At 40.9% G+C, this 20000-nt stretch overlaps 2 protein-coding genes across 6 annotated transcripts in view; one reads left to right on the forward strand and one right to left on the reverse strand.

Moving 5' to 3' along the window:
• sdccag8 (SHH signaling and ciliogenesis regulator sdccag8) overlaps positions 1-6371 on the forward strand; it is a 66107-nt gene extending 59736 nt beyond the window's left edge. The window contains exons 17-18 of the mRNA XM_042502236.1: positions 1190-1316; positions 1624-6371. Coding sequence (XP_042358170.1) covers positions 1190-1316; positions 1624-1662 — 166 coding nt within the window. The 3' untranslated portion in view covers positions 1663-6371. The remainder of the gene's footprint in view (positions 1-1189; positions 1317-1623) is intronic.
• akt3a (v-akt murine thymoma viral oncogene homolog 3a) overlaps positions 1513-20000 on the reverse strand; it is a 73061-nt gene continuing 54573 nt past the window's right edge. For 3 of the 5 annotated variants that reach the window (XM_042502237.1, XM_042502239.1, XM_042502240.1), the window contains exons 10-14: positions 19339-19467; positions 11420-11634; positions 11121-11208; positions 9622-9724; positions 1513-1700 (exon numbers count right to left, since the gene is read on the reverse strand). In XM_042502237.1, the coding sequence (XP_042358171.1) occupies positions 1513-1700; positions 9622-9724; positions 11121-11208; positions 11420-11634; positions 19339-19467 (723 nt within the window). Of the gene's footprint in view, positions 1701-2642; positions 8407-8430; positions 9057-9621; positions 9725-11120; positions 11209-11419; positions 11635-19338; positions 19468-20000 lie in introns of those variants that run through there. The other 2 variants (XM_042502241.1, XM_042502242.1) reach the window with 2 other exon arrangements.

A 20000-nucleotide genomic window follows, 5' to 3' on the forward strand; every position in this document is an offset into this window, starting at 1 on the left:
CATGGACGCTGAAGCGTCATCCAATCGGGACACAGGAGGTGGGACAAAGCCTTCACAGCCCTCGCTGATTGGCTCAGTGGACGGAACAACGTGGTTTCTCTGGCCAATCAATGCGCATGAATTGATGATGTAACCACGTTCACTGCGGAGCGTCTGAACGTTTTAAAGGGGCAAATCTGACATCAGTGGAAAACTCAAATTCTCCACTTTACATGACTTTAAAAACACGTTGATAAGATCAGTGATTCAAAAGTCAGACTTTAGATGGGAGTCTTTTTAAATACGACAACACATCACTCATCTCTTATCCAGCTGCTCTCCATTGCTTCCGTTTATATCAGGGGCCGATTTAGTTTTTTGGGGGCCTGGTGCCTCAGCCTTACTGTCTTACTTTGATATCACCCATTGTCTAACTGTTAGTGATGGTGGGCTGATGGCAGCTGCTGTAAAAGTAATGTTGTTCTCTCCACTCTGTGTGACTAATATAAACTAGCGCAATAGACAATTGTGTGGGTTTTTTTTTTAAAATGTTTTAAGTGTTTGTTGCAAGGTACGTCATCTATGACTGATAGATACATCAGCCAATATTTTATTTATGCCATAAAAGTCAAATGTCAACTGTCCCAGATGAGACTTGAACCAACAACTTCAGGCTCACAAACCACCTGATTTACCCACTGAACCAAACCTCCAGACAGTTTGTGTGTTTTTGACGTTCCCTTTAGCTCAGTATCTGCAGTGACGTCTGTCGAAAACTGGACTGTTCAGTATTCAGTATTCAGTAAATGAAAATTCTGGAGACAAGGAGACAAAATATAATTTGGCTGCAGATTCATAGTTTAGATACATATTGTGATATTGCAGAACAAATTAAGGCACGTAAAGTTGAGTGGTGTATCATTTTGGCTGATAAATCAAGTGAAGTTGTCCTCAAACAGGTAAAAATCAGTTCAGCTCCTGATCACCTCCTTGTCTGCACTGATTATAAAACGTACACCGCTGTCAGATTCATGTAAACAGCGTTGATTACTTGATCAACACAAAGTCCAGTGATATTTATAAAAGCTCTTTGTGGATCCAGCTCTCTTTCAATATTTACAACATTTGGTTTTATATCAGCCAGGAGGGTACGTTCCTCTCACACACTTTAAGTCAATATTGTGTGTGTTTTTGTGTGTGTGTGTTGCAGGCTGCAGCAGTTGGACCGTCACTGTCAGAGCAGCGCCCAGCAGGTGTGTGAGCTGCTGGCCAAACAGAACCAGCTGATGCAGGAGAGAAACACACTCACCGAGGAGATGCAGAGCCTACACATGGAGGTAAACACACACACACACACGTCTCACACACTCTGCTGTGTGTGTGACTCACTGTTGTGTTTCTAAATGAATTTGCGATGGGGTCTCTTCTCTCCAGGTGCACGTTATAGTTGTCAGTTTACTAAAACAAAATCAGTAAGAAGACGTTTGTCCCGTCATGACTCATGATTCTGTCTGGTTCAGGAAAACATGCTGTCTATATTCTGCTCTGAGTCATCATCGCAGAGATTACGTGTGTTTTACTGAATGCTGTGTGTGTGTGTGTGTGTGTGTGTGTGTGTGTGTGTGTGTGTTTGTGCCTTTCTAGCTCCCAAACACCAGACGAGTCGATACTCTGTCCACATGAGTCTGTCCTGCCTGTTTGGATCTGAAGTCTGACATCACCTGTTGATGAGAACAAATCAAACTGTTATTTATGGGTTTACTGTTGTGTGTAACATAATACAAAAAGGACACAAGTGGAAACACTAAATATTCACAAAGGTTGTTTTTCTCTTTTTTTTAAGATAAGATATCTTTTTTATATTGTACATTTGGTAATAGACTGATATATAAAGCGGCTAAGATGTCCAAGAATAATGTGTTCAGCTTTTTTTCTTTTTTTTTTTAATGCTTATTATATGTTTTTTACAGATATAACCAGCAAAATCACTTGTGCTTTAATATGAGTTTCTGGAATGTGCGGAATTATAATATGAATACAATATTTCTAGATTTTCTGCTTTTTTTCCCAGAGCACACATTAATTTGTGGGAAAAAGTTTGAGCCATTAATCTGAAGAATATTTCTAGTTTCATTTTTAAAACGTTTTAAAGGGAAACTTTGCCATTTTTGAACCCGTGTTAAGTATTGAGAAAGAGTGACAAAGAGAGAGGGCGAAACATGCTGCAATGTAATCGCTACAGGCAAATTTACTTATATTTTTTTTAAAAATATATTTTTGGGGTTTTTTTGCCTTTATTGGTTCGGACAGATGTAGTGTGAAATAGGGAGAGAGAGAGGAAATGACATGCAGCAAAGGGCCAAAGCGAACCCCCTGCCGCTGCAGCAGGGACACAGCGTCTGTACACGGGGCGCCTGCGACACTTTTAATAACAATCTGAACCTTTTAGCAGCAAAAAAAAATGTGTAAATTGACGATGCCCAGTTGCCCGTAGGGATTACATCGCAGCACTGACTCCATTAGTCACCTACACACAAAAACATAGGAAAACACGGCTCAGGTTGAAATATAGGCTACATACATTTTCCTGAAACTAACCTGAACGTTCGGTATATAAATAGTATTTTTAGTCATAAAGCCAATAAAAAGTTGACACCATGGCAGCAGATTGACATAGTGCTTTATTGAAGCTGTCTGTAAGAAGGAAAATAATGTGCATCCCTATCATATACATTTTATGTGTAAAAATACTAAGGATGTACAGTGTAAAAAACAGCTTCATGTTGATGGTAATTTGTTGTTTTCACATCCTGGCGGCCTCAGCGGCCAGCAGCACTGCATCCTGACAGCATGAGGGACAGAAAAAGGCTGTTTGATCGATCTGCTGAGTTTCCCGACACTCGCCCGTCTCAGAGTCAACGACAGCTCTGCTCCGCTGACATGTCGGAGAGCAGAGCTGACTTCAGTGTTACAGTGCTTCGGGGAGGAAACGTGGCCCGCTCTGAGGACAGCTGGCAGCTGTCCACAAATGTCTCACACAGCTGTAAAGCTACAGTCGATGGACATGGACATGAAATGAAAACTCAGTTACACTTAGTAGTATTTGTACATGTTTGCCGTTTTTTGTTTGCTGTTTATAAATAAATGCATCTCATGCTTGTTCATGTTAATAATCATGATGATAGTAGACTAGTACCAGAGGAAGAAGAGAGGGGAGGAGTTCTGTCGCAGACACGAGGTCAAATACTTTCAGAAATCCTTCCAAACACTGGAGCCGTGTACTTATTATCTGCATTAAACGCCACGCCGAGTGATTTTTTGGCTGACGCCGTCGGTTCATTAACAACGGGTGAGATCAATACAGAGGAGCTGAGGTCTTTGAAAGGATTTTACATATTAATCAAATACTACTGGAGTCAGATCTGTTGTGTGATAGATGTACAGTACAAACAGCAGCAGCTTTAAGAGTGGACACTGTCAGTGCAGCGTCGGGTATCACACACAAAGGTCGAGGGCACCAGTAAAGCTGTGAGGAGGCTTAAACTGACCTTCAGCGTCCAGTTTAAGACTGACGTGTGCCCTAAACTGATTCATAGTCTTTAGGAGAAAACCCACACTGATGAGGAGGATTACTAAGCTCCACCTTCTCCACTTTGAGGAGGAAAACATTTATTTTTTAATGATCTCTGACCTTAGAATCAACGTCTGGCGTCGCTGCTGCCAGCAAGTGAACTTGAGGATCAAACGAGGAGAGTCGGAGGCTCAACGAAGGGAAAACTTTTCAACACAGGAGAGGAGAAGGAGTCAGTGACATCTGTGGATTTCTCCAAACATTATGAAGACTGACCAATTTACTGAACATTTCCACTGAGCGCGATTCTGCAGTGGCAGCACTGGCTCGTCTCTGTGGGACACAATCACCCAGGTCCTGCCAACTCCAGACATCAGAGCAACATCAAAGCTATCGGTCGTATGTGGAGGGGAGATGTGCTTTAAAAATCCTCATTTTCTTAAAAACATGTTTTTTAAAAAGAAGCTAAAAATCTTCCTTTAAAGCAGGGCTGAATCAGATTCCTCTGAATCATATAAAAAGTGATGGATGTGAAAGTGCTGTGGCCAAAGCTACAAAGCGGTATTTTATGAACTCTGGTTTCTAATGATTTTGGCGGTAAGCGTGCGCATACAGCTAGAACTCCTCAGTCGCTCGCAGACCTGGGTCAAATCAAAGCTGAAATCCTTCCAAATACTTGGGAGCGTTTGCTTGAGCCTGTCGAGGGTGCCAGCTGGGTGGGAACTGTTCTCATTTTGAGCTTTTTTCGGCTGCTTCAGCTGTGCCAGACAGGCTCAATCGATCACAGAGAAGTATTTTTCATAAGAGTTCTGAGTGCCACTTTGACTCAGGACTGGTAGTGCGGACAGAGGACTACAGCATGCAGGCCAGCGCCATCCTTTTCTACTTTCTGCCATAAAGCGCCTTTGCCAGCTAGTAGCAATTTAATGGATGTGCAAGAGTAAAGCATATGGACTTAAGAGCAGCGGAAAAACAGGTAATGTGTCGTATAAGAGAAATCTGTAAAGAAAAAAAAAGGAGGCATTTATTTTAAGAACGAAATCTCTGAAGACTCAAACTGCAGAGTGAAACACGACTACGCCCCCTCACTGTTAAACTCCAAAACAAAATAACATCAAATAAATTAAATAGAAAAGAAATTCAAGTTATCCATCAATAATAAAAACATTCAAATAATAAATATATTGGAATACAATTTTCTACGCCTCATGAGAGCACATCCCCTGGTGCTCTTTTAATCTGTGTCATCCAGATATTAAAGGTGTGTCTTCCACGTGTTTTTAAAATGCAATTGAAATGTCAATTTTTTAAAAATATATTTCCTCACGTCTGGTGATTCTTTGACATTGAAGTGCTAGATGTCAACATTTTTATTCTGAGCTAAACCATAAGGCTTACTGGCATTTGAAGACAGATAAATTCAGGGGATTTTAAATCTTGTTGGTCAGACTGGAAGACATGACGACGCAAACAAACAAAGTCCAGACTGGAGAAGTGACAGCACGCGTTAAAGACAGAGGAGACTGACTCTGATCGTCCTCACTCATGAAATAAAATCATTCATTTACAATCCAAAAACCTGACTGATCTTGCAAACAAATCAAAACATTATCACCTCTCTTTTTTGACTTTCTCCTCCACTCTGCCTGACACACTTACAGTAAACAGTAGCACTTATAGATAAAATCTCTTCCATCTTTACCACTCTACATTCAGACTTCTGCACTTGTTTTCTTTCTGCTCAACTTCCACTTTCTCTCTGAACTCGCTGCCTTCACCAACACACACCTGTGGTAACAGTAAACATGAGCAACATTTGGGACAACAGTCAATCAGTTGAGATGAGCCTTCACAGTAACATCTGCGGGTAGAGTTGGGCCGGTGTTGAAATGTTAAAACCGGTTTGATTTTTGCCAAACACCAGACTGCGCTGGTTAACTGAATTTTACAACTTGACAGAGCGGTCGCAACAGAGTGGCACATAATGACAGTTCGTCCTGACAGCAAACAAGTGTCAGACCATCGTGTAACATCGGGGCGCTCTGTCCACACTGAATGCCTCAAATATGCATTTCTGTTACATTATGTAAACAAACCACATAAATATCAGCTGTGCGCTCGAGATCATTTAACTCACACATCTTCCAGTGCTCTGCTTGGCTGCAAACGGCTGCGTCCTGGACAAGCTCAGCTCAAGTCTTACTATCTGTCTGAGGACACAAAATGAATTTTAGTGTAAACTGACAATAAACTTCAGTATCGTATCCTATTGTATCGTATCACACTGGAGGTGTAAAAGATGTGAGTACTTGCCATCTTCCTACATTTGTACCTTTTTTTAAAACAGAAACTCATGTTCTTATTGTGATATTTACTGTTTTACACAATTTAGCTCAAAACAGCACACCGTGTCCCGCTCAGTTAGTTAGGACACCTCTTTTGTCAGCCTCAAATCTAAATTATTGCCATATTGGTTCAAGTTTAGTTTTTTTTGAGAGACTAACTCTTCCATGTCTAGTCTTGTCTCCCCAAAAAACACACGAACTTGCTAGTAAACAAACGTGCTGTTCTTCCAACCTCCCTCCTCTAATGAAACTTGATCTCCTTCATGTTGCAGACGCTCAACTCAGCAGTAAATTGTTAGGCCATTTATAAATGGACATAATATTATGTTAATCATGTCATCATATTGCTTTAAGTTAATACTAATGCAAAACATGCTGGATTTAGCGCTGATTTAGAATAACTTTTAATTTGTTTGAACTTGTCATAATAAAAAATGCCAGTTTGCATCAAATGAAACTGGACAAATGAAAGGTCGTACATCGGACTAGGCCGACCCAACTCTACCTGTCGGTTGATTTGGATAAAACTGAAGAAGAATGGGTTAAATGCAAATAAATACATTTCTTGATTTTTTTACTTTCCTTAAACTCACAATAATCTATCATGTCTTTAACGCATCCCGTCACCTCTCCGCTGTCACATTTTGGTCACGAAACAACACAAAAACATTAAATAACAATGGAGCAGGAAGGCTATCTGCTTTCCCTCCTACATTCTTCTGCCATTTTTGTTTCTTGAGGTGCCATTTTTTTTTCTCTCAGCCCTAAGAATTTTTTTTCTAGAATAATGTAATAACAATAGAAAAAGTTAAATATAAAACCGATGAGTAGAACAATAAATAGAACATATATATATTATAGTCATTGCTGTGATTGGTGTAAACCCATAACTGTTGATGCGTACCTCCTCACAGACCATGTCTTTTTTTCAGTTTAAATTTAAAAAAAAAACCTTCATAGTAATCTGACAGGAAACAGGAAATCAGCTGTTACCTCATTCATCAATACGTCATAAATTATGACATAATAAATATTTCATCATTCTCAGAGCTTTTTCACCTGTACTCTCTCTCTTCTCAACAACAATGCCCAAATCATGGACTTCTCTTTGCACTCTGCTGCAGTTTCCCTTTTCCTGCACAGAGGCAGAGAGGTACAGCCATGTGGTTCCTAACGCCATGACAACAACGTGTCACAATAAAGCTTCATTATTGACACAAAAGTACCGATTCACTTTTGTTTTCCCTTTTTGGGACAGAAGAGATTTAAACTCAGAGGGAGTTATTGTGAGAAATAAATAATAATAATAATTAAAAAAAATTATTAAGGGGAACACATTCAAACCAACTTCTCATTTTCACCTCCTCAGTGATGGATGTATCAACCACCTTGCACTGCATTGTGGGTAACATAGTAAAGCTCATGGTTTGGGAGCTTCATCCTTCTGAACTGCTGTGCTTTGAAGTGCGTTCTTAAACACAAACCCATGATAACACCTCACACACACTCACACATACACACACGACACCCTATCATCGTCTGGATCTACAGAGTTAATGTGTAGTAGTACATTAGGAGCAACACCTGTTCTGCAGCTGTACAAGCATAGACGTTAATACAGGTGATGCGTTGCTGGCGCCTGTGTAATGATCTGCAGCATTAAGCTCGAAGTGTAGCACCGGGTTTTAGTAGTAGCAGTGTAGGAGTGGTAGGAGGAGTAGAAGTACCTGTAGTAGTTGTAGTTGAAATAGCAGCAACAACGATAATGAATTGCAACGAGCAAAACCTGAGTCAAATCCTGCTCGACAACACGACTCTGCTCACAGGACGACAACTGCTTCCTCACTGCCAGGCAGCCTCGATCAATCCCAGAAATATATAGGTGAGGATTTGAAATCAGACCCGAGTGTCTCTCTGAGTGTGAGAGTCTGTTTGCAAAAGCCTGAGATACAACCGGTAACGGCAGTTTAGGTTCGACTTAAAATGCTCCATGTTACAGATAAGAAGCCACAAAAAATATCTCCTTAGAAATGCATCAGCTGTCTAACTCGATCAGATGTTTGTTGTTTGTTTTTAGAGTTTGGCGGGATCGACACGTGTCAAAGCACAGCAGGCCACCGGTGATGCTCCTGTCATTAAAGGGACATTACAGAGTAACTGATCACATCACAGTTCGGATCACTAGGGTTGCAGTGCAGAATTAGAAAGTAATTTTTGCCTGGAAGTTCTCTCTAAAAATGGATTCACAACAATTAAAAAAAATATTTGAGAAGCCAACTGGAGAGGTGAAAAAGAGAGGAGGAAGAGGAGAAGGAGAAGGGCAAAATCCTTCAAGTCTTTCTGGTTCGGTCCAAAGCTGTGGGTCTTTTGTCCCACACTGATGACCTCAGAGACCAGCTGTGATGATGTCACCATAATGGACAGTTCATTCCCGCCCACTGGCAGAGTAGGAGAACTGCGGGAAGTGCGGCCTTCTCTCGTTGTCCAGACAGTCCATCCCGTCCTCGTCAACTAAAGAAACATGGACTCAGAGGTGATTGATGACTTGATTACTTACAATTAAAGCTGGGGTAGGTGATTTAATTTTGGCTTAACTGGGGAAAAAAATCCCAATACAAACTTTGAGCATATTGAATTCAAGTGATCTGAGAGACTTCTGCAGACTTCTACCTCTGTTTTTAGGCTTTAGAAAATATAGCCTGTGATGGAAGACTCTGGCCAACCACAGGTCATTTCAGCGTTCCTGTTGGCTGTTCTAAACATGCAGATGTGTGTGCATGTCCCTTCAGGTGTAGACATCCTGATTCAGTGGATTACAATTAAACTTTCTGTAACACTACAAAAAATGCTGCAAAAAGGATAAAACAGCTTTAAACAAGTAATGAAATCGGCCTGCCAAAAACAGGCATGTATTGTCATGATTAAATATATTTCATTTATTCATTTCGTCTTTCAGTTTTTGCAGTGTTCTGCCTACCCCAACTTTAAGACTACATTTTTCTCACGTAATTCAGATGGGCTATATGTACACATTTCCAGGTTGATTTATTCATCTCACAATATAATCAAACATCAAAAAGCATTGTGTTAGTGGTACGGCGTTGTGGTGTAAATTCAAACAGACAAAGATTCAATTAACGAGTGTGTCTCTGATGTGCGACCTACAAAACAAGTGGAACCTCACATTAGCGCAGAGAAACACATCGGTTCCACTCATGCATAATTCAGTGCCGAGCATTTTGAAACTGGTATCTTTATTTCAGAAGCCCGTGAAGAGCTGCATGTGGCCTGAGGAGTATTTCAAAGACACTCCGATAAACAGACAGCAGCACTAAAAAGTGTTGATAACCCAGTTAATTCAAGTTGACATGTCTAACCTGAAAAAAGAGTTGATGCATAATTAAAGTTGCAATTATTAATCAAAGTAATCAAAGTGAGAAAGTAAAAAGTCAAATTTGATCATCTGGTGGTTTTTAAATTTGTGCACCCAAACAAATAATTTGTTCCAAGTTATAATTCTAACACGTATGTTTTCTATTTTACGGCTTGTTAAACATACCAAGCCAGAGAATTTAGTTCTGTCGCTCAGTTTATTTCTATATCTCTCTCCACTGAACATTTCTTCAGCTATGTAAAAAATGAAAGTGCGATTTCGTCAAGTTTTAATGTGGGCATATGTTTGTGTGTACATGTGTGAGAAAAAGGACAGCGCTCGAAAAGACTCACATTTCTCTGGTGGAGTGATTGTGATGGTCTGGGCTGTGAACTCCTCGTCAAAGTATCTGGTGTCTGTCTCCGACGTCACCTGAGGCTTGAAGGGAGGGACCATCTGGGACAGAGAGGACATCAAGAGGAAAGATTAGGTTGTACAATATCACTTTCAAACCTCAGAGCAGCTGCTTGAAGGACACCAAACTCTCGATGCCAAAAAACTTCCTGCAGGTGCACCAGTGGATGAATGGTTAAGGAGCATGCAACATACCACTACAACCTCACTGCATTTCAGAAGGAAATATTGTACTTTGTACCTTATTACATTTATCTGAACGCTTTAGTTACTTTACAGATAAAGATTTTTGCACAAAAACATGTCAATAGTTTAAAAAACATGACGTTTTGTAATAAATCAAATTACCAGTATAATCAAGTACATTTGATTAGGTGAATAATCAATCAGATGACTGATAGAAAATGAACTGTCATCTATATTGATAAACATTTAATTTTTTGTTAAATAATTTTGAGATTTGGGAGGTTTATATTCTATTTTTATAGTATTTTGAGTTTTTTGGTGTAATTTATAGTTTTGTGGGTGCTTTTTTCTATTTCTTTCATAATTTTGATTGTTTTAGAGGAGAGGAGAGGAGGAAGAAGAGAGGAATTTAAGTGAAAGGAAGGAGAGAAAAGAGGAGGATGTGAAGAACATTCGAGGTGGTGCAGTAATCCAGAGATTTCAACACCTGCTTAACATGCTGTTATAGGTGTTGCCACACAGGACCTGATTCTTTCTTGGTGGTGTCAAATAAGCACACACATGAGAGACCTCCAGGATACAAGGAAACGCATCTCCATGATGCTTTGTGCTTTATACAGCTGCTCTGATGAACATGTATGAGTCCATCGGTGATATGTACATGCTTACATGTTACAAGAGTCAACCCTGTCCCTCTGTATAAACACAATTCATCATACAACAAACGCTGGGAATTATCCTTTTAAAACCTGAGCAAATTGGATTGATTTCTGTCAAATAAACAGCAAAAGTTACAAGTTAAGGGTTAAAAAAATGCTGAATTATTGCTAAACAAACAAAAAAGAAAAGAGAAAAGGTTAAAAAAAATGTAAAAATATATTTAAATGTGTAAACATACAGTTAAAATGTTAATAAAAATGGTATAATAATAAGTAATTATAATAGTTTTTTTGGACAATTTTGGTAACTCAAACTCAGGTAATTTTCTTGTCAACTTTTCCCAATTTCTTTAAAATTCTGGGACAATTATCGCCAAGTACCAATTTCCTCAAAGGTTTAAATGTATATGAAAGGCGTCTGAATGCAGCAAAAGAAGACTGATGTCGTTCCAGGTTTTAAGGGGTTAAATGACAGGAAAAATTCTTTATGGTGAGTTATTTTGTGCCATCCTATTTTACTTTGTTAAACAGTATGGATCAATGGCGCAGTATACAGTACAAACATACGGCTTTACCATCATGTTGCTTCGTACCTTTTTATCATAGACATCCTGCCAGTCAACGCCGGAGAAGAAACTGTGTCTCATTATTTCTTTAGCGTCATCTGGTCCTCCACCAAGCCTAGAGGACACGAGAGGAATGTTATAAAACAAAACTGAGATCAGTGGAAGCAACAGAAACTAATCAAAAGTCATCAGAAGTGATGAGGAGATATTTATTATTTTCTATAGCAAAATAACTTGAAAGTCAGAGAAACTCCTGCATCTCCTGACGTACTCCTGGTACATCTGTTCACATCTCTATGTTTTCACACACACTGAACCACACACACCGTTTGTTGGGGTCTTTGATGAGCAGGCCCGACAGCAGGGACTTGGCGTCTGACGACAGAGTGCGCGGGAACTTGATATCCTCCATGAGAATGAGCTCAAACAGCTTCTCGTGGTCCTGGTTGTAGAACGGCAGTCGGCCGCACATCATCTCATACGTCACCACACCCAAACCCCACCAGTCCACCGCCCGACCGTAGTCGTTGTCCTCCAGGACCTGAGGACAGTTGAGAGACAGATACACGTTTTTAAATGGGACCATTTGTTTTATTGGACATCTGCTTTTATTCTGCAGTTCAGCAATTATTTTATTGGACGATACAAACTGCCCAAGGTGTTCACTGAGGAGACAGATGAGCAAGAACAGACAGAGAGTCAATATGCTGTTTTGCTGAAGGGAAAAATTAAAACTAGAAATACAGCCACACAGTTGTATGTCTCCATGCACCAGGCGAGTTGCTATTACAGTTTACATCCGTGTCTGTGAAAACACTAAAAACAAGGATACGTCACACACATCTTCCCCCCGGCTATATGATCAGCACAGTTTCAAGGTGGACTCCTAAAATTAGTGTCACCAAGTCAGTATCTGACCAAATGTTACGATGCTGAGTAATGGCCGGAAAAATGGGTTTGCAGAATATTATGATGTCACAGTGAAGTTGACCTTTAACCTCTTGTATATAAAATGTAAGAACTTCTCCATTATATCTTTTTAGACCTTTGTGTGAAATTTAAGGATATGAATTCTCGAGTTACGGCCAAAAACATGTTTTAAGAGGTCACAATGACCTAGACTTTTGACCTTCGACCACCAGATTCTAATCAGTTCATTTTTTAATCCCAAAGGGGACGTCAGACAACCTGAAAACATAAAACCTGCGGCCTCGGCTATTGCCAGTATGAAGGCATAAAAACAGTTGTCCTGCACACATAACAAGGGCCGAGGTGTAGACAGCAAGCCCCGCTCTCTCAACACGCATACATACAGAGGCAAACATCATGGGATGGCAGGTCTTCAGAGGCCCCTGTTACAGTAAGGGAGTCAGTTTGCTGGCGTGGCCCACCAGATGCCCCCTCTGGTCCCTGCCAGCTCTCCCTGGCACACTGATCCTCCTCCTGGCAGGGACAGAGAGGAACATCCCTGGATGGAAAAGGCAGGAACAGCCCGCAACATGGGTCAGGGCCAGTCCGACCTCCAAGCTGGCTAGTGCAGGTACAGTGCTGCAAGCTGCGAGCTGCGATCTGCGAGCTGCGATGTTGTGTGTGATGAGGAAAGAGGTTCTGTGAAAGCTCTCAAATCAAAGTCTCATGTCTGGGCTGCCTTCCTACTCTCATTCCCTGCCTGCTTTTCTTGCGCCGTCCCCTCCATCCTGTCTTATCCTGCCTCCACTGTCCTCTAATCATGTCTTCTCTCGCTCGTGTCTTTGAGTTTCATCCTCTCGTGTGCCCCGTTTGCTCACCTCTGGAGGAGTAAGGAAGAGGAGAAGGAAGGCAGACGCGGGAAGAGAGGTATTTCAGGTGCTTCGAGGCCCTCGTTAACATAATAAGCTTATTAACATGAGAGTGTATGCATGCTTGTGTTGCGTGTGTGTGTGTGTGTGTGTGTGTGTGTGTGTGTGTGTGTGTGTGTGTGTGTGTGTGACTGACAGACAGACAGGGCTGGAGAGCAGCCAGAACAGCATATGTTGTACATCTCGCCAATAATAATAACATCTCACTCACTGTTAATAATGGACCAGGCAGGGTGGACGCTAACAGACACATGAATGCAAACATGCTCATGCAAAAACATGTTTTTGACATTACATTACATGATGAAACTAATGCAGCAAATGTCATAAAAATCAAAAGGTTTGAATATATACTGCGCAATGAACTAATATCTGCCATAAGCAGCAGCAAGATGAGTGGCAGATGCAGATAGTACAAGTGTCACAAATGCATAAATAGCTCAGATGGATTAGAATAGAGACGCGTTTATTCAAATTGCAGACCGACTGTGAAATCACATAACCCACAAACTAAGCAAACCACAAAAGCATACTGAAATTGAACCGAATGTTTAAGTACTATCCACACCTCACATTTCAGACACATAAACATTTCAATGAGTGAATACATCAGAAGAAGGTTTAAGTTTGTGAAATGCTTAGCTTTAGATGCAAAACTGTCAGTTTTATGGAAGTGAATATCCACACGTAATACATTCCTAAATTAATCTGTATAACGCTTCTTTTCATGAATCCAGTCCATATAATGAAAGCAAACAGAAGGCTAATAATTGCATTATGGGCACTTAAACAAAAAGTGAACATCTCTTATTTAGGACCAGAAAATATTATTTCAGTCAGTGCTAAATATTCAGTGTTATGTTGATATTTCAAACTAGGAATCCTGCATCTTAAAACCCACAATTCTGTGAGAGAGTTGCTATAATTTTCAGATGCCACAGCTTTGGTTTTGAATTTTAAATCAAATATAATGCTAAAAACGGAAATATCATGATCGTTAGAAGTAAAGAAGACAGAAAATGAGTGTTTCCTGAATTCATCTTTACTGGTATTGATGAGTGTAATGAGATTAAATATTTTGGTCATCATATTGTTAATCTGATAATGAAGATGTTGAGGACTGTTGCAAGTTCTATGTGCAGGCTAAAAGGCTTGCTTGTACATTCAGAATGTGCTCAGTTAATGTCAAAATAGTTTTTATTTGTAGAATCTGATGTTTCTATAGAAAAGGCAACATGTAGAGACTTAAGGATGTGTCTTACTACTTGAAAGACTTTTTCCCACAAAACTAGGGTGTTTATGTCGTAGAAACATGCAAATACTTTCGAAATTAGTGCTACACAACCAGTGAAAACAAACCAAAAAAAAGGCCGCGGCATTTGCTTTTGCCAAAGAAGGAGAAGACCTACAACTACCAGAATGCAATGGACCAATAAATGCTGGTGAGTGACGTTATGAGGGCTTGACATTTTTCCAGAGGAAACAATATGGTGACCGGCTAGTAATAAACAATCTTGGATAACAGTTAAACAGTAAGCTCTGACATTTTTCTGAAAACATTTTTCTGAAAACAAGTCAAGAAATAGGCAACACAGTGACAGAATCTTGGCTAATATTCGTCTGCGTTTTATGGAAAGCGAGAGAAAGGCGGCTCTCTGTCTAAAGATCTGCTTCTATACTCTTTGTCTTCCCAGTGGCGGGCATACAAAAATGCACAAGTACAATCTGTAGTTTAAGCAACAGCCCAAAACCCAGTGAAAATCTGCCAGATGATAATTCTTGCTGGGAGATGAGCAGAGAGATCTGGACACTGGTAAAATGGAAGGAAGTTTACCACACATACTACCCACATTGTTATGATACAAAGCTGGTTGAAAATCTGTGAAGTTTCCCTTTAACGTGACCTGTAACAATGGCATGAGATGACTCCTTAAACTTCAACAATGGTGTAGTGTTAGCCAAATGTTTGTGAATGTCACTGTGCTTAACTGCTGATATATGAGCAGTTTTTTTTTTATTCAGGCCTTGGCCAACCCTGAGCTGTTCTCAGTCATAATAACTAACTGCTACTGGTGCTCCAGTTTGTTTGCAGGTGCAGTTTCTTGATTTGTCTTTTTTATATGAAGTTGGAAAATGTAATGCTGTGTATTTCCTGTTATTTATTGATTATTGTGTGAGTACACTTTGGACCTTTCTCATTATTGTCTTATTCTTCTAAGATTATACTTGGCAGTCCTTTCTAACAAGTATCAGATGAAGGTACAGATGAAGTTCCCTTGCACAGCCCAGGCTGTAAATTATGTTAAATGTCAGTGTGCGACGAGACTAGGTGAGAGAAAACACCAAACAGCTGCCTGAGAGTTTCCACAGCAGCTCAACTCCACAGAAAGCCGGTCATTAACTGACTGAGCTCACACACTCGACACTAAACTGCTAATGATGCAGGCGGCTGCTTCAGTGTGTGCAAGTCAACATGTGCGTGGAAGTGAATAAGAGAGTTATGAGTGCTATTTTATGTGTGTGTGTGTGTTTGTGTGTGAATTACGCTGGTCACCCTGTTGGCAGCTGCAGAGAAGAGCTGGGGGAACGAAGCGCGCCGCCAGCTCCAGATATACTATTGATTGGTACGGCTGGAGGGATAACACTGGCTTAGACTGCTGGGAGACTGTCAGCCACACATGCATGCACGCACACACACAGGCACAAACACACACACACACACACACACACACACACACACACACACACACACACACACACACACACATACACATACACACGCACGCACGCGCATGCACACACACACACACACACACACACAGCAGATGGAATATTTATCCGTCCTCATCAAATTCATAAAGTTTTGAGAGTGAGGCAAACTAGGAGATGTTTGGTGTTTCAGTCCCTGCAGCTTGAGGAGAGACACACACACACCCATACACACAGTGTGCAGTTTATGAAATTCAGAGCAGCTTACAAGGCTGTTTTTCAATGCTGATCTACAGCGTTGTGTGTCGAATCTTTGTACAAAAAAGTACAGAAATGTATACAAATGCAAGCAATCCAGTTGGACATGTATATGTATGTGTGTGTCAGTGTAAGAGTGTGTGTGTGTGTGTGTCCTGGGACCAAAGAAAGTGGTGGCAGCTCGGTTGCAGGCAGGGAGCAGATTAATCCACACAGAGCCAGAATGCTGCCCCACAGCCTTAGGCATGGAGGCATGGGAGTGTGAGTGTGTGTGTGTGTGTGTGTGTGTGTGTGTGTGTGTGTGTGTGTGTGTGTGTGTGTGTGTGCATGCAGTATGTTTGGTTATGTGTATTTTGTAGAAACAGACAGGACAAATAAATAGGACAGGACAGCAGAAGTAACAAATTGGATATATCAGCGGGAGAGAAAAGAAAAAGAAGAAAAAGCTCTGATTAAAAGCAGCCGTGAGAAAGACGGTCTCGTCCTGTCCTGGTCCCTGTTGGGGCAGCCATGTGGCAGCAAGATGCTGCTCGCGGGGCGGGGGCTTTGGCAGCCTGGACAGGACTAGATGGGACGGGACGGGCACACACAGCCTGTGGCTGTACCAGCCCAGATACCCAGCAGGCTACAGGGAACACAAACACACACACGCAGACACACACACCTCCTATACTGGGCACAGTGAACATACACTCACATATTGTCGGTGTCACACAGAGACCTTCTATCTCCAAAGTGTCATCATCATTTGGAAATCGGTTTATGTTGACACTGTTCTGACATTTTGCAGTGTTTTACTAATGGCTGACTGTGCTGCTATGTTTATGAAACATTTACAGTTACAGTAAAAGGGAAAAAATCACAATGTCCAACATATACAACATACAAACAAAAACAAACAAATAAATGGAAAAGGTCCAAATCCATCCCCTTCAACACTTAATAAATAAATAGCCACAAGGAAATGTGTCAAACACAAAAAATATGAGAAAAACACTCCCCATGTGTTTTCTCTGATTCCGTTCCATCCCTTTACAAGGACCTTACACTGCTTATTGTTCATTAATCTCACATTAATCTCTTTATTTTTGACTATCCTTGAGGCACATTTCGATCTAATGCTTTACGAGTTCGGCGGAAGCAGCGTAGAGTTGCTGAAGTATCTGTGTGTGAGTTCCTTCAGGCACGCAGCAGACACAAACCCTCTTTATTCACTTCTCATCTGCCCTTTTCACTGACGGCAAACATGAGAACTGTCTGAATTTCACTCCTGTAACCCTGAAATATTTTCTCTCCCTTCTCATCTTCCTCTGTCTTCAACCCCCACCTCCCCCTTTCTCTTTTTAATCCCGGCTACTTTGCATCTCTGTAACTTGGCTCCAAGCAAACTGTGTTATTTTTACACGCGGGCGGGCGAGCAGAGCGTGCGGGCGGGTGAGTGGCGGCGGCGGTGGTGTAGATTTCCAGGTTTTTTCCGAGCACCTTCCTCCAACCTCGCCCATCTGCCGCCATCTGCCTCGCTTTAGCCCGCACTTTCTACTGCAATCACACACACGGCACACACGCGCACACACATAAATGCACACAGACGCACATCCTGTGAAAAATAACCAACAGCCTCCAATCAGCTTTTGGCACGCAAAGGAAGGGACTCTAAAAAAAAAAAAAAAAAAAAAAAAAAAAAAAAGCACAAAATGCTGCGCCAAATTGTCCTCCATACTTTTTCAAGTGGGATATACACTATGCCTCTCCCCTGCTGCCTTCATCTCCACATCTACATCGCTCTGTCTCCACCACCCACAGTCCTGCGACGCTCTCGCCAGTTGATCCGCCTGGCCCTTGAGTGAAGCAGCGCTGATGGCTGGACAGCGGATGGTTGCAAAAAAATTACAAGAATGTAGTTATGTGTGTGTGTGTGTGTGTGTGTGTGTGTGCGTGTGTGCTTAAGCGCTGTGCCCTCTTCCAATTTAACCAACACCCTCATTCACACGCATGAGCTGCATATTTACTGTTCACCCTGATATTATGGAAAGTGTTCGCCTGTGAAAATTGCAAATTAAAATGTACATGCATAAATTCCACTGTAAGAAGGTTTCAAACATCAGAGTCGTTACAAAACGCAGGGTATTGTGGGTAAGGAGTGGCGAGGGAGTTGCTTGATCATCTCGTCATAACTTGGAGGTATGGTGCATGTGTGGATGTCTCAAAAGCTTCACCCCAAAACTAAAAAATCTCAGTCAGTCTGCTCCATTTACACAACCTAACATACAATCCGTGAGTTTGATGTAATTTATCAGTTGATTAATGCAGTTTATAAAGAGTCTGCAATGTGTTTTGGACATGGTCAACAAATCCATCACTACTAGGCCACGTCTGAAACTTTACACGTTTGTACTAAAATACCTATACTTTATCAGTCTTTAAATACAGTACAGCAACCAGGTCTTGTTATGCCATCTATGACACACTTTAAGGGGCTGTTTGTTAATTATGAAATGAGAGGGGATGGTGCAAAATGGAGTAGGCATGTAAAATCATTTTCTAAGCACTGGGGAGGGACTTATGTTTTGGCTTAGGGGAACTTGTATTTTCTATCAATTTTAAATACCGTAAAACCTTTTGGTGGGTTTAAAAGGCATGATTTCTTTAAAAATCACCAAAAATGTAACCATTTACTTTAGCCTGGAACTTGAAAAAGAGATATTATCATCAGATTTTCAAATTTCCGACAAACCTTGAAGAAATCTTAATCTGAAAACAGAGTGTTATTTATGGTAGAGGTAGGGTGATGCATTTCCTCTGATACACTCATAGAGGCTTAAGGAGACAATTTTGAAGCTGCAAGAGGGTCAAGTTAAAGAAAAAGAAAAAAGTTACACCCCAGCCATACGCTTACCTTGTCTGATAAACAGATAGTCCCCAAGTAGACAAGAATATCATCAGACACATCTATTCCAATTTGATGTTGATTTTTTTACTGTGCCATTTTATTTTTTAATAATACTAATACCACCTAACTTGCTTGACCTGACAGCGTGTAGTTCTGCCTGTATGTGATGCATGAAAGTAACATAATGCACAAAATATATATGTAAGAGTAATCAATGACAGTGATAATCGATCCTGAAAATGTTTCATCTGATGCACATACTTAATCCTACATGAAAAGGAACAAGAGCATGGCAACACATGCACTGACGAAAGAGTTTCTATCTTCTCCTTGTCAAATCATATACATGATGTGCTGCATCTGGAGAAATATGTATTTTTGATTTTTGGGTGAATTGTCCCTTTAAGTCATGAATGAAACATCTTAGAGGATAAAATCAAAAATAAGAAAAGAACAAGGGTGTGGAGGTTCAAGGTATGAGCAGAAAACAGAAAAAAAAACAATTAAATCAAAAGAAAAATAATAGTAAATAATAAAATGAAAGAGTTACCTCAGGTGCGAGGTACTCGGGCGTGCCGCAGAAAGTCTTCATGGTAGCAGCGTCTGTGATGCCCTCCTTGCAGAGGCCAAAATCAGTGATCTTGATGTGGCCGTCTTTATCCAGCATCAGGTTTTCCAACTGGAAGTGAAACAAGATACAGAGCTATTCTCACAATGCAGCTTTCATCATCAGAATCAAACCATTTGAAGAATGGTATGCTTTAAGTTTGATAATTCAATAAAATTCTTTAACTAAAACACTTTTTCTGTGCGGTGAATTAAGGTTTTACAGGTAAAAAAAAAACATCTTGTTTCACCCCACACAGCAGAAGTACATATACACACACAGACACACAAACAAGCAGGAGCAAAATAAACTTCAGGCATGTAGTGGAGCCACTCAACCTTTTAATTTTAATGGCTGAAGTGTTTTTCTCGCTCTCTGTCTGCTTTTTCTCCTTTCTGTTTTCTTGGCTGCTGTGAGCAGGGCTGGGGCCAAGGCTGCCAGGCAGACGCTCAGACAGAGCCATCTACCTCTCTACCTCTGTGGCATCAGCACCCCCTCCCTCCCTCCCTCCCTGCCTGCCTCCGCCTCCCACGCTTCTTTACTGCTTTATGTCTGTGCGAGCTTGTCCCTGTCCCTCTCTTTAATTACCACACATCCTGAGCCAC

Source organism: Plectropomus leopardus, chromosome 15 (genome assembly GCF_008729295.1).
Source record: "Plectropomus leopardus isolate mb chromosome 15, YSFRI_Pleo_2.0, whole genome shotgun sequence".
Classification (NCBI taxonomy): Eukaryota; Metazoa; Chordata; class Actinopteri; order Perciformes; family Serranidae; genus Plectropomus; species Plectropomus leopardus.